The sequence below is a fragment of the Denticeps clupeoides genome, chromosome 8 (genome assembly GCF_900700375.1).
Source record: "Denticeps clupeoides chromosome 8, fDenClu1.1, whole genome shotgun sequence".
NCBI classification, from domain to species: Eukaryota; Metazoa; Chordata; class Actinopteri; order Clupeiformes; family Denticipitidae; genus Denticeps; species Denticeps clupeoides.
The window spans coordinates 16,289,892-16,303,004 of NC_041714.1; the positions used below are offsets into that span (position 1 = coordinate 16,289,892).

The following is a 13,113-nucleotide window of genomic DNA, read 5'->3' on the forward strand; positions in this document are numbered from 1 at the left end:
GATTGAAATAAACTGGATTTCAATGCATGACCTGGTTGCACTGGCGCTACCTGGCTGCCAAGGTGGGAATATAATAGACGTATAAAACTGCATTTTTTATGAATAATGGCTTTTTATATACCCATCATGGTTGTAAAACCTCCCAGGGGAATATTATATTTTTACTAGGGCTGTCAAAATTAATACATTAATTGCTGTGATCAATTTAAATTGTTCATGTAAAATTAATAAACAACATTTGTCATTTCAACACTTGAGGACGGGCGTGTCATCCATGCAGGGTGCACACAAGCAGCAACCAATCATCTTTTCGCACTTGCGACACCGTATCTAGTTTGAATTTAAAGTGAAGTGAATTGCTGGGTCTTGAGAAGGTTCAACAATTTGCAATTTACATTCTTTTAATTGACTGATGTTGCAGATAATTAAGAGTGGGGTTTTTAGTCTAAGGCCAAGACTTCCAGCGGGTGCCAATATTTTCAAGCTGTGGCCAATGTATGCGCTGGATGTGCCTGACCTTTATTATTCATATAAACAGCAGTGAAGTCAGACCCAAAAGAAGAACCATTAGGTACGTGTACGTGAATCCCCACGTATACGTCAAATCACCAGGTGGTGTTTAATTGGTATTGCTCATATATTACTAATGGGTGCAAAAAACCCTTAGTTCTATAGCACTGTCCAACTTTATCTTTCTTATACATGCTTTGTTCATTGACATGTAAAAATCTAAAAGTTAGATATAAAGAATAAGTGATTAGTATGAAGAATACATAAAACATTTAACAAAATATTTATAATATTCCCCTCTTCCTAACTTACAAGTGAAACTCTTAACCTTTCTTGTACAGAAAAATCATGTTACATAGATATTAAGGACTGGTTATACATAAATCAGATCAATAGTGATTATATAGATCAATCTTCCATTGCGTCTGCACAAGAGAGGCCTGCTGCACTTAATTGTATAGTAACATTTCAGTCCAAAACAGAATCTGGATGATAATAATAACTATAATACATCATCTAGTCAGTACCATGAACCAGGGTAAAGTGTACAGCAATATCAGGAGCATACAATATTGTCAAGTATTTTCTCTGTATATTGTACTGTAGTAATATTTTAGTGTACATGTTGATGCACAGATCTTGACAGTCCCAATTTTATAGTGGAATGTGAATAATACTTATTCAAATATATATTTTTTTTCCTTGTGTACTCCTAATTTAACTCAAGTACACATTCTGTGTACTTAAGTACTTGTCGGTGAATGAAATGTGACAAATGGTGGTGATTAAAAATAAATAAATCCATCGCCCCCCTTTCCTTGAATTGATTTTTACAAATTTATTACAGGTATTTTTGAGCACAGTAAAATGCAGTTCTCCAAAACCCCTTCTATAATTCTTATGTCAAGCAACCTAACTCTCTACACAACCATAAATAAAAATACCAAAAAAAAAATTGCAGTCGCAGAGAGAAAGGAAGCGCGAAAAAAAAAAAAAAATCTCACAACAGAAAGATAAAGACAGATACTGCGGTGTGGTGCAGACACGCACCGGGCCTGGTCTTCTGGGCCTCACACGACTAAAGCATTGACCTGTATTCATAAAGCACCGATGTTTTACCACTGGTCTACTGTCCACATTTCCCTGCATCCATCACAGACTAGCAGCAAAACACTGGTCCTAGACTAGCAGCCCCTAACATGTCAATACTTTACAAATACAGACCACGTTAGCTGAAAAAGGATAATGCGGAGTGGCTGTGATCAGGGACACGGAATGCCACCGTGCCTTGAAACAGGAGGAAATTTTTGTAGTAGAGGAATGTGTGATGGTGGTATCAGCGCCGTCTGTACGGTGGCTGCTGGGCTGTTCCTTGAGTCCATAGTGTTTCAGTTTGTACATTCAAGAGTACACGGAGTCCTCCACCTGGAGGGGAAGATTCACAGACAGCAGCGCTACTTCTTCTTAGCGTTGACACTTTTGCACACCCAGTTCATCCCATCCTAAACGAGCAGGTAATAAAGAACAGAACATTCAGAAACTCGCCACAATAAAAGAGGTTCAAATCGACAAAAAGCCCACGGTAATCGGGTGACGTGGTTAAATCGGTTTCCATTCCGGATCATGCACAAAAAACAACGTTTTTTCCCCCCTGCTGACTTTCATTTGCATTTTGAGTCACCGTGAGGATGAAAGCTAGTCCCTCCGGTCTATGTAGAGAAAAAGGTCATTAACTCAAACTGAGCACAGTGTCACACACACGTCTTCGGAAATGACTAAACAAGCATGCAGCAGAGCTTTCATTTTCACTAGCATTTATTTCCAGTCATGCAGCAGGCAGAATGTGGGTTTAATTGCTTTATATACTAAAATATAAGCAGTCTGCAATAAATATATCTATAATGCATAGGTTTTAATCTTACGCAGTTGTAATCAATAAATCTTCCTGAAAGATCAATGAAGGTTAAAAAAAAAAAAAAAAAACAGTGATGCCATGCTGTCGTGTTCTGACAGATGGAACAGACGTTGCTGATGGAGGCTCACCTGCACCCCCTCCCCGGTCAGGGCAGAGCAGGACTGGATCTGCCACACGCGGTCCCGGATGGTGTGGAGATTTAGGCCCTCTGCGATTTCGGCAGCAGGTGCGGCCGTCAGCAGGTCCTGTTTGTTGGCGAAGATGAGGACCGGGACGCCACTCAGCTTCTCCTCATCCAGCAGCTCCGCCAGCTCCTAGGAAACGAGCACAACACACGGCGAACACGCGCTTATCAAGCACACCACACTCCTGTTCTCTTCTCTGCAAATGCTTGTGATTCTTTTGAGATTTAAATGCCATAAACCCCTTATGCATGTGCAAATGTTTGAAGTTAAAGATGTTCTAACCATAACAAGAATTGGAAGAATTATTGCACTATAACAATGTACAATAAAGTTTACCTGACCGGTTTCCTCAAATCGTTTTCTGTCAGCACTGTCAATTACATAAATCTGAAATACAGGACAGTTTTTTTTTTTTTTTATTATTGTCATACAGGTGCAAATATGTAGTAGTGTGTGAATGAGCCAGAAAGTGTGTACAGACTCACCAGCACGTCAGTGTTCTCAAAGTAGTTTCTCCAGTAGGGCCTAATCTTCCTCTGGCCACCGATATCCCACACGTTCAGTTTAAAACCCTGAGACTGGACGCTCTTAATGTTGAAGCCCTTTAACAGAGGGGGTTGCAGGTTGTTACGTCTGCTTCAGACAGCCCCGGATTAAAAAAATAAAGAGGTAAACCAGCCACAAATGAGGACTGAGCCACATACATACAAGTCACGTACATCATTATGGATGCACTGATCTGGATTTCTTAGTTCCGATACCAATACCTTGTCAAATCAGAGTACTGGTCTGATATTAGTATTAATTAATAATAATAACAGTTATACAAATGTACACAATGCTTCAATCTGTCTGAATGGTTGCCGTGTGTATATTAGAGGCAAGCAAAAACCAATGGGCAATGAGAACTGTGCAAATATGCTACAAAATGAAGATTAATATTGTGAACCACACCCATAATGTGCAACGGCTGTGTGCGGCTGGCTCTAGCCTCGTCCTTTTAGTGCATATTTCTTGACTGATTCTCAACGACTAAACCAGAGCGGTGAGAAGTGAAATGCCGCCCAGAACATGTGTCGGTGTAGGAACGCCATCTTCCGTTCTGCTCTTAAGGGCTTTAGAACAGGCAGATCTTGCCACGGAAACCAAGAATCAATCGAGTGTTGATGTGATTTGAATTCTACTCCTCGACGGGACAGTAACAGGAGGACATCCAGTTAAGCTGTTTGCATCCCAGATCGCAATGGTTTAGTGTAGGCTTTGCTTTGGCTGCATGGCTGTCTTACTGTGGTCTAGGCAGCTGTGGCAAATAAAATACTTAAAGGCAAAAATGGAAACATTATATTCTGGCTGGGGTATTGTGTGCCTTCTCCGCGGTTTTTCAGAACCTCATGGGCTGGAAATCATGAAATACATACACACAGCTACCAGACTTCACTTCATCTGGCTTTTGGAAATAGCCTTTGAGTATCTGTGCTAAACACAGGTCGGAATTTACCAAATGTTAACTGTTCAAGATTAATATTAAAAATATTAAAAGTGAACAGTTGCGACACAAGTACGCTCGGCGCACAACGTCAACGTTGCGGCACATATGCGCAGGATGGAGACGGAATCCTCCCGTCCCGCCTCAGCAGAGAGAAAAACGCAACAGATGGCCGCTGAGGTGGAAGCCGGGGTCGTTTTTACCCGCAGCGCGGGGTACCTGTGTCGGGGTGATGTGGCTGATGTCCTCCGAGGCCAGCTGCTTCAGCAGCGTCGTTTTGCCGCCATTGTCCAGCCCGAGCAGCAGGATCCGCACCTCCTGGTCCGGGGTGCTCTTCAGCTTGCGCAGAATGGACAGCAATCCCTGGAAGCCGAGATGGTTATCGCGTCTGTGGCGAGCGAATGGATTGCGCCGGCCGACATGAATAAAATTAGATTCTATCTTTTCGTTTGGTTGTCTGAAGTAGCATCGGGGTAGCTCGTAGCTAGCTGCTTTTCGCCGAAGAAATTAATTCTGCCGAAACTCGCTTGCGCCGTAGAGTGGACGCTGCCGTGGCGGTAATATTTCACACAATTTACCAAAGAGCATCGTTTTTGCTTATCGTTGTCGTTTTTAATTGTTGTTATTATACTCACCATCTTGTTGCCCAGTTGCCTCTCAGGACGCTACCGAGGGTTACTAAGGCCGGCGACGGACCTCTGACGTCACGGGAGGCGGGGCGAGTTGGAGTTGTGTTTTTATACTTATTCGTTTTGTTCTCTGTTTGCATACAAAAAGGCCACCCGCTCTTTTATCTGAGCATGTCTTTTATCGTGATTTATTATTTGAAAGAGAAACCTTACTAACGTCTGGTTTGAAGGCGAGGTGGCTTCTGGGTATTGTAGTATCTCCCATGGAAGCGGGAGACGCTGATGGCGGAAGCGTATTTGTTTCTGTATAAATCAGTCGCATCTGGTGTAGTGTATTCATTATGTTAAAGTCGTTGTAGCCCAGACCCAAGGTCAACACGCACAGCGTTTCATACAGGTCTAGAAGATGGCAATTTTATATTAAGACGCATAATTGCTTTGAAGTTCACGGCTTCTGACAAAGATCCTTTATTTTGTCAAGACTGAGGACACTGTTCTGACGCGCCTTATATTTTCATTATTTTTACAACCAACAAGGCCGCTGTGATAAAAAAAAAATGTAACGGACTGAAGGCTTTGGAACAATATACATACGAGATGAATACTAATTATTAATGGAATTTTCATAATGTGAAAATTCTACACGATTAAGCCAAAACTTCTATTAACAACCTGGATTAATCTTAAATCGTGTTTTGTTTAGATTTTCTCCATTGGCCGCCAACCATGCAAGTCTCACTATAGGCATTTTAACCAGCCGGATATCGCGTCCTGTACCACGTGACCTGACGCGTCAGCCCGTCAGAGTTGCCTGTCTTACCACGTAGCGCGGGCTCGGCCCCCTGAGAGCGATTGGGTGACGAGGTGCCACTGAACCGAGTCCTGTCGTGGCCCCTATTCTGACGCTCTCGTTACCTCGTCGGGGTTTGTCGAGCTCGTCATCCACGTAAGTCCTGGTCCCCGTGTTCCCGAACATGCGACTCCCCTCACTTTTGCGTCCATGCGAGTTACTCTAGAGGCGAAAGTGCCCGGTAGCAGCATGCATCCTGGTCTGATGCAACGTGCAGGCGAGTTTATAGGAACCTGCATGCTTGCCCATTTGCTTAAATGTTTGTTCCGCATCTCATTTGGTGAAATCGTGCACAGTCTGGGCAACTGGCAGCACTTCACCTCTGCATGGTGGGCAGTAAACGTCTGCAGTGTGAGCCTGTGGTGAGAGATGTGTAGCATTGTGTGTGTTGGCGACTGAGCTGTATAGATTGTGTTAATGATAATAATGATGATGATGATTATGATACTTCTGACTTATTTATGTAGCCCGTTTCCTACATAAGTGGCAGCCCAACTTGCCTGGAATAAAAGGGTTTGGGTTTGGTGATAAGGACAGTTTGCGAACACAGACCTGCTGAACCCATGTCGGGTTCACCATGCTGCAAGGTTATGGGCTGATTTACGACCGGCTGCCAGCCATCAGCCACGTTGCTGGGAAAAGCAGGTCTGTGCTTTGATAAAGCGAGTTCAGGGTGATGCTTTGTTTGGATTTAGTCCTGAACTTTTACGAACCTGACTTGTCCCACAACAGAAAAATTGCCAGTGTGGCCTAGTAAGTTAGCCAAATGTGATGTCCCTGAGCAGGACACTTGAGGTGTTAAGTATAATGTAAAATGAAGTTCACGGTGACACAACGAAATGTGTCCTCTGCTTTTAACCCTTCACCCTTAGGTGCTTAGCTCAGTGGCACCTCGGTTTCACCTTGGCAGCTCGGGATTCGAACCAGCAACCTTCTGATTACGGGTCCCCAATATAGTGCAAAACAAGAATTGCCTGAAAAAATGAAGATACTTGGATGTAGAAATACATTTCTGATGGATTTTTTTTTTTTTAGTAAGCCGTAAACCAACATAAATTAGTTTTACATTATTAATAGCATATGTGACCCTTAGCACCCAGTTTCAAATATGGAAACAAGTGACCTTTATTTAATAATTTAATAATTGCGTGATGTCGTAATTAAACTGAGTGCTGCGGTCGTGTGAGGCCTGTCAATGATAGGTGTGTGAAAGTGCACTGTGTCAGTGCAGGTATCACCCCATGGAATATATATTCTCTGTGTGTGTGTGTGTGTGTGTGTGTGTGTGTGTGTGTCTCTTCTCAAACAGGTGTGGGAATAACAAGCATAGCACCATGGCTCAGAGTGTGTTGGACATCGACGTCCCGCGCTGGGACCAGGCCACCTTCATGGGGCGTCTCCGACACTTCTTCAACATCACCGACTGCAGGACGGCGCTGCTGCCCGACTCGAGGCTGGATGAAGCCAAAGCCCTGGTGGAGGGCTGCAGGTCCGAAAAACTCCTAAATCAAAGTGCACTGACCTCGCTGTGGTGTGAATAGAAATAATCTCCCGGTTTGGACCTGAGGAATCGTACATATGGTTGAAAGTGTGGCTTCAGCACAAATCCTGCCTAATTTTGGCATTAGAAGCTGTCATATGCTTTTATATCATTGGTAGTTATTGTGCACGGATGACGGAGTCGTCATTAATTTCTTATTTATGGCCTGAATCCTTTTTTCAAAAGTTGATCTGTCTGTCTGACCTCCAGCGTCTCCCGCTGTAACTTCTGTCACCGTGAGATTGTTTTCCACTGATGACGTTTCCACGCTGTGAAAACAGGCCACACAACCAATTTTTAAGATTCTCGGTCCCTTGAAGACTCATTTGAAGGACCTTTGCTTACATCTTCAGATGTTGTCTAAGATGGAGACACACCTCTATGTATCATGCTGATTAGGATATGTTTCACCTCAAGTATTTAATGTCCCTCGCACATGCAGCATATAACAGTGGTCTGTATTTTTGCATCAATTTACACACTGGCTGTTCTTTAATATTGATGTGTGACACAAAGGAGAACCTTAAAATAGTTTAACACATTGTTACGGAGCAGAATATGCTATAAATGAATTTCCCTAAAGCATTAAGCACACAAATAATAAATGATAAAAAGTAAAAGAGGTAATAATTTGATGTCTAGAGTATAGATGTCCTAGAGAAACTGAAGTTTGGTCTCCCAAACCCTACAAGCAAAAGTCTACAGATGGAGAACAACATTGTATTGCTGGATTAACAGCATCTACACCATGAAAATAAAGACATTTTGTAATACATGCTTTAGGTAAATCCATTTTTTTTTATATGGGGGGGTTTAACAAAATTACAATGATGCAGGAATATTCAAGATTTTGACTATGTGCAATTAGGGCAGGGTCTGTCCCCCCGGGCACCACAGAAGAACAGTTATACTACGCCAAGAAGCTGTACGACTCGGCCTTCCACCCGGACACAGGCGACCGGATGAACCTGATTGGACGCATGTCCTTCCAGGTGCCTGGAGGCATGGCCATCACGGGCTTCATGCTGCAGTTCTACAGGTGAGCCGAGGTTCTGCACGTCCTCTTCTGTTCAAAAATGAAGCTGCCGGGTTTTGGACCCCACAAACGTGTCACGCCTACTTTTGTAGGACTGTTCCTGCGGTGGTCTTCTGGCAGTGGGTCAACCAGTCCTTTAACGCGCTGGTGAACTACACCAACCGCAACGCCGCCTCACCCATCACTCTAAAGTAAGCGTTTTTTTTTTGATAATGGCTCTTTTAAGCATGGTGGGTGCAACATATCCACCAGAGGGCAGGGCTGAGTCAAAATTGTTTTAAAGTGGGGTTCATGTGTTTTTTGTTTCTTGATGTTGATGAATGGAAGGTTCTAGAACTGCTTCTAGGCTATTAGCTTCACAGAGACCCTGAAGTTCTGGTGGTGCTACCGCTTACTCAGGAAAATTACAGACACCATCTGAGAGCTTGAAACTGCAAACAATCTGTTTGGTTTTTGTCTCTCTCAGACAGATCGGAATAGCATACGCCACGGCCACCAGTACAGCTCTGGCCACAGCCGTGGGGTTGAACCTCTACACAAAGGTACAAACTCCTGACCCCGCCCCTTTTAATATCGGAATTGCCCATCTGTGAAAGAGATGTAATAGAGATGGCACAATAGACCAGTGTTCTTCAACTATATTCCTATATTAAGTTGAGCTTGAAGTTGTTATTAACCAATAGGAAGTTATAATTGGCCAGTCATGACTTAACCCAGCTTTCGGAGATTCCAAATCCAGGCCTTTTCTGTTTTCCATTCTGTCAGGTAGCCGAATCCTGATATAGACTCTATTGAGGACTGTTTTGATGGAACCTCGGCAGATGTTCGTCAGCAATGACAAAGTATCAGGCAGATTTGACAAGATATTTTTACTGTATTATAGCTGCTTTTAATACAATTTTAATGCTTCAGTATATTTACAGCAATATGTTAATTAATATACATTACTTAATATGTTCATTAATATACATTATACAATTTCAAATGAGATCAGGCAAACATCAAACCTCAACCCTTTGAGGGGAGAACAATTGCAATTTGCAAAAAGCCAGACAAGACTGACTTATATGTAGTGTTGTAGTCAAGAGAGTCTAAACCGAGACTGCTGAGACTTTAGGGTAGAGAGACCGAGACCATGACCAGGGCCAAAAACAGACTAGGGCTAGAATCAATATCACATTACTCAGATCAACTGTAGAGAAAAAGGCATTGCTATAAAGTGTTATTACTTGTTAAATATAATTTATGTTATCTTTTCAATTATATTTTCCATATGCCTCACATTTAAAATCTCCAGATTTGTCATAGTTACGAGGCCTGATGAAAAATAATATTCTCAGCAATCCTCTCCTCTCCTTGTATGCTATACAAGCAATAGGTGGGCAGACAAGTGATTAGTTAAAAGCAGGGAGGGATTACTGAACAGACCTACCAGACCCAGGGTCACAAGAGCTGTGGTGCTCTGCACGGAAATGCTACTGAATATATAGGCTATTACTGGGTTTGGGTCTCATGTCTGAATGTTGCTCATTATATTTCCACAAGAATTCACCAGAATTGATCATTTAAGCATCTGCGTGGAAAAAAAAAAAAACCCATGGACTCTGCTTGACTGTTATTAAATATCAGACTGTTTATATATCTGGGCCGAGGTGATAAAAGTGTGTTGCTTCTCACCTCCTGAGCATGGAAAAAAACAAAAGCTTTGCCCATGATGCCACCTTCATCCATGATGGGCAACAGCCCATGTCAAAATGAATATATATTAATAATATATAAAATATGTTTGTATTTTACAAGAGCATCTGGACCTCAGAGTGTCTGTCGAGAAAAACTTGTGGCCTGTGACTAATGTAGTTGATGACCCCAATGCAGTGTCTTAAATTAGATGAAAGTGGCCTTAAAAAAAAGTTCTTAAAAAGTCTTAAATTTGGCTTCCTTAAAAAAAGCTTAAACCCTGTTTACAAATTGGATGTAAAAGTAGGTATAGATTGAGATAGTTGCAGTTACAGCTAAATAGTACAACTGAAGTGGAGGGGGTATCAAAATCATTATTAATCTAAGGCTGTCACACTGACCTCGCTGAATCGCCATACTGAGCCACTAGAGGTTTTGTATTTATTTACTGCCCTGTGGTTGTTTCGGCAGAGGGCGCCCCCTCTGGTGGCCCGCTGGGTGCCCTTTGTTGCCGTGGCAGCAGCGAACTGTGTGAACATCCCCATGATGAGACAGCAGTAAGATTAGACAATCCTCCATCACATCTTGTCCATCATGTCCACAGTCCCTCCGTTTTGTGAAAATGACATCCTCTCTTTTCTGCAGGGAGATCCTGAATGGCATCGTTGTCACCGATGAGAACGGAAACAAGCTGGGACACTCGCGGGTGAATAGAGCACCCTCTATTTTCGACGTTTAGGGATATTTCATTTATAGATGTTCCAAATGTCTTCTTTGTCCTCTGTCAATACTTCCTTCCTACAGAAAGCCGCAGTAACGGGCATCACTCAGGTCATCATCTCTCGAATCACAATGGCGGCTCCTGGCATGAGTATGTACTGCTGAGTATAATAACCGTATTATAACCATTTAGAGGCATAAAGAAGAACAGACCGTTATTCTATAATGGCTCTGTTGTTTTTTTGTGTGTATTTTCTTTGTGTGTATATATATTTATAATACGAGAAATGTTGTTTGTTCAGAATCTGACTATAAGTGCTGTGAATCAACTTCCGAAACATCTAGATTATCGTTGAAAGTAAATAGGAATGAAAAACAATGTTTATTTACCAGTGGAAATATTGTTTTCACTCAGAACATCTATGTTCATCCCTAGATTTATTTTTTTCCCTCTTGTTGCTTTGTTCATTTGTCATCCCTGAACCGTTTTTAATCCCAGAGTGGTGGCCTGTCTGTCTGCTTGCTGGTGAAACCCTCTTTTTTTTTTTTTTTTGCTTTCTGCAGTTATCCTGCCCATTATAATGCAGCGCTTGGAAAGATACCGGTTCATGCAGGTGCGTCTGCAGTTCAGATGTTTGAAGACCAGCCCGATTTGAATTAAAATGAAATTTATTGTCTTCTCCTCATCGTCAGAAACATTACGCGCTTGTGCATTATGTTCCAGAAGCGTGCTCTTGCACACCAGTGTCTGGTTCAGTGTGTATTTTAATGGCATTTTCATCCTTCAACGTCTGACATGAAGGCCTCTGGGCTCCGCTTTCTGATAAGGCAGACATAGATCGATGATGTCTGCAGCACTGACCTGTGGTCAGCTGAAGCTGTCACTTCTCTCACAGGGACCGCCGTTCTGTACATGTTCTAAGGTTCATCTGTTAACATCACATCTCTGTTTTGACAGAAAATCAAATTTCTGCACGGACCCCTGCAAGTCATGATGGTTGGAGTGTTGTAAGTACAGTAATAATACACCACTAGATGCACCACTCTTTACAATACAGTTAAAAATGTCCTTTAACTACTACATTTTCTTTAGTTTTTGTTGAATTCCAACATCAACAATGTTCGGAACCACCAATATTGTTATTGGGGTTTTTTTTGGTTTGTAAAAAAGTTTACATTTTGGAATTTAAATGTTATCAGTATTTTATTGAAGAGTACATATTTTACCCAGACACATAGGTCATAAACTGATAAAAACGTGTGTATATTCATATGATCACAATTTAAAAATGCGTTCTTGTGTCATCTCCCGTTCCACAGCCTGGTTTTCATGGTGCCTGCAGCCTGTTCCCTCTTCCCTCAGCAATGGTAACTCCAGTGCACTTTCCATGATCTAATACCCATAATTCCAGTCTGAGCATCATGTTGTTGACTGTGCTGTGCTTGCGCTTGTCAGCTCTTTGGCCACGTCCAAACTGGAGCCCGAGTTGCGGGAGTCCATCACCTCCCAGTACGGAGACAAGGTCAAATACGTTTACTTCAACAAAGGCCTGTGAGCTGCACCCTCTGAAAATACTGTACCACCTCATGGACCAGGCTTCTTTCAAAGTGTGTGTTGACTGTGTCTGACCTACACAAACAATTTCAATTTACAGTTGAAATATCACATTTTTTATTTTTGCAAGTGGATGTTTTTGAGGAAGTTGTGATCAGGTCACATACAGAAACACTTCTTTATAACTGTAAGTGTCTTGTTCATCTGTCCAAAAATCATGGACAGATCATCATCAGGTCTAGCGCCCCTGCTGGTTGTTTAAGAAAACATCCTGATATTCCATGTCCCTTTTTTCATGAGCAGACCAAACTAGTAGAAGAACAGAGAAAGCAACAGACGTTTTTTTAACGTTTGATGCCTCTCTGTGGTGTTATGCATCGTAACCAGGACTGTGTGAACGACTGTGTAAAAGAGCTATGATCAAGCTGCCAGTGCATCATTTCCTGCATATTTTACCTCCTGAAATTCAAAATGTACCATGCTCAAAAGGTTTTTGCATTTGAGTTACTCTACATTACTTCTGTTCCTTTCAACCAATCCAACCAAGTGAAGTGAGTAATTCTCTCTACCACCCTTTGGACATCTGTCATGGCCGATGTTCTGGAAAGAGAAGATCAGCGCTAGTCACCAAACGAGTCGACTCAAGTGTTAGGGAGGAGCCAGAAGTGAACTGTTACCAGCTACTCACAGCTCAGTGTTACCAGTAAATATAAACTGACTATGTGAACGAATCAGTGCTGCCTTTACCAAAGCTCAGGAAACTACCAATAAAAACCCAAACCTTTACTGAACCCTGTACTGATTGATTATTGGTGTTGGCTGCATCAGCGGTTCCTTCTCCTCCTCCCACTACATTCCTCCAAGACACTTGATTTCAGAATTTATATACAGACATGTACCATCCTCTGCTACTTTACTCTGTGGGGCAGTGGTGGCCTAGTGCTTAAGGAAGCGGCCCTGTAATCAGAAGGTTGAATCACGATCCGCCAAGGTGCCACTGAGCAAAGCAC

General features: G+C 42.3%; 2 protein-coding genes across 5 annotated transcripts; one reads left to right on the forward strand and one right to left on the reverse strand.

The window, feature by feature from the left end:
• Positions 1 to 1,328: 1,328 nt before the first annotated feature.
• Positions 1,329 to 4,818, reverse strand: LOC114795510 (ADP-ribosylation factor-like protein 3). Of its 2 annotated transcripts, none has more exons than XM_028988888.1 (6): positions 4,732 to 4,818; positions 4,316 to 4,459; positions 3,096 to 3,212; positions 2,947 to 2,997; positions 2,554 to 2,739; positions 1,329 to 1,935 (listed from the first exon to the last, which is right to left on the reverse strand). In XM_028988888.1, the coding sequence occupies exons 1-6, from the start codon at positions 4,732 to 4,734 to the stop codon at positions 1,912 to 1,914; spliced, it is 525 nt and encodes a 174-aa protein (XP_028844721.1). In that variant the 5' UTR covers positions 4,735 to 4,818; the 3' UTR covers positions 1,329 to 1,911. The 2 variants fall into 2 exon arrangements, with proteins under 2 accessions (XP_028844721.1, XP_028844720.1); XM_028988887.1 differs by having other exon boundaries at positions 1,329 to 2,012.
• Positions 4,183 to 12,889, forward strand: sfxn2 (sideroflexin 2). Of its 3 annotated transcripts, XM_028988886.1 has the most exons (12): positions 4,183 to 5,671; positions 6,885 to 7,064; positions 7,984 to 8,154; positions 8,244 to 8,342; positions 8,618 to 8,693; positions 10,300 to 10,385; positions 10,474 to 10,534; positions 10,633 to 10,699; positions 11,113 to 11,162; positions 11,507 to 11,556; positions 11,869 to 11,916; positions 12,005 to 12,104. In XM_028988886.1, the coding sequence occupies exons 2-12, from the start codon at positions 6,910 to 6,912 to the stop codon at positions 12,102 to 12,104; spliced, it is 963 nt and encodes a 320-aa protein (XP_028844719.1). In that variant the 5' UTR covers positions 4,183 to 5,671; positions 6,885 to 6,909. The 3 variants fall into 3 exon arrangements, with proteins under 3 accessions (XP_028844719.1, XP_028844716.1, XP_028844718.1); XM_028988883.1 differs by having other exon boundaries at positions 4,183 to 7,064; positions 12,005 to 12,889; XM_028988885.1 differs by lacking the exon at positions 11,113 to 11,162 and having other exon boundaries at positions 4,183 to 7,064; positions 12,005 to 12,889.
• The last annotated feature ends 224 nt before the right edge of the window (positions 12,890 to 13,113 follow it).

Bases quoted from the DNA above. Each gene is read 5' to 3' on its own strand.
- sfxn2 (XM_028988883.1), top strand. From the start codon at position 6,817: ATGGAATATATATTCTCTGTGTGTGTGTGTGTGTGTGTGTGTGTGTGT. The intron at 8,155-8,243 runs GTGAGCCGAGGT...CTACTTTTGTAG, and splicing joins TTCATGCTGCAGTTCTACAG to GACTGTTCCTGCGGTGGTCT. The intron at 10,386-10,473 runs GTAAGATTAGAC...TCTTTTCTGCAG, and splicing joins ATCCCCATGATGAGACAGCA to GGAGATCCTGAATGGCATCG.
- LOC114795510 (XM_028988887.1), bottom strand. The intron at 2,740-2,946 runs GTAAACTTTATT...CTCGTTTCCTAG, and splicing joins GATTTGAGGAAACCGGTCAG to GAGCTGGCGGAGCTGCTGGA. The intron at 2,013-2,553 runs GTGAGCCTCCAT...CTGCTCGTTTAG, and splicing joins TGACCGGGGAGGGGGTGCAG to GATGGGATGAACTGGGTGTG.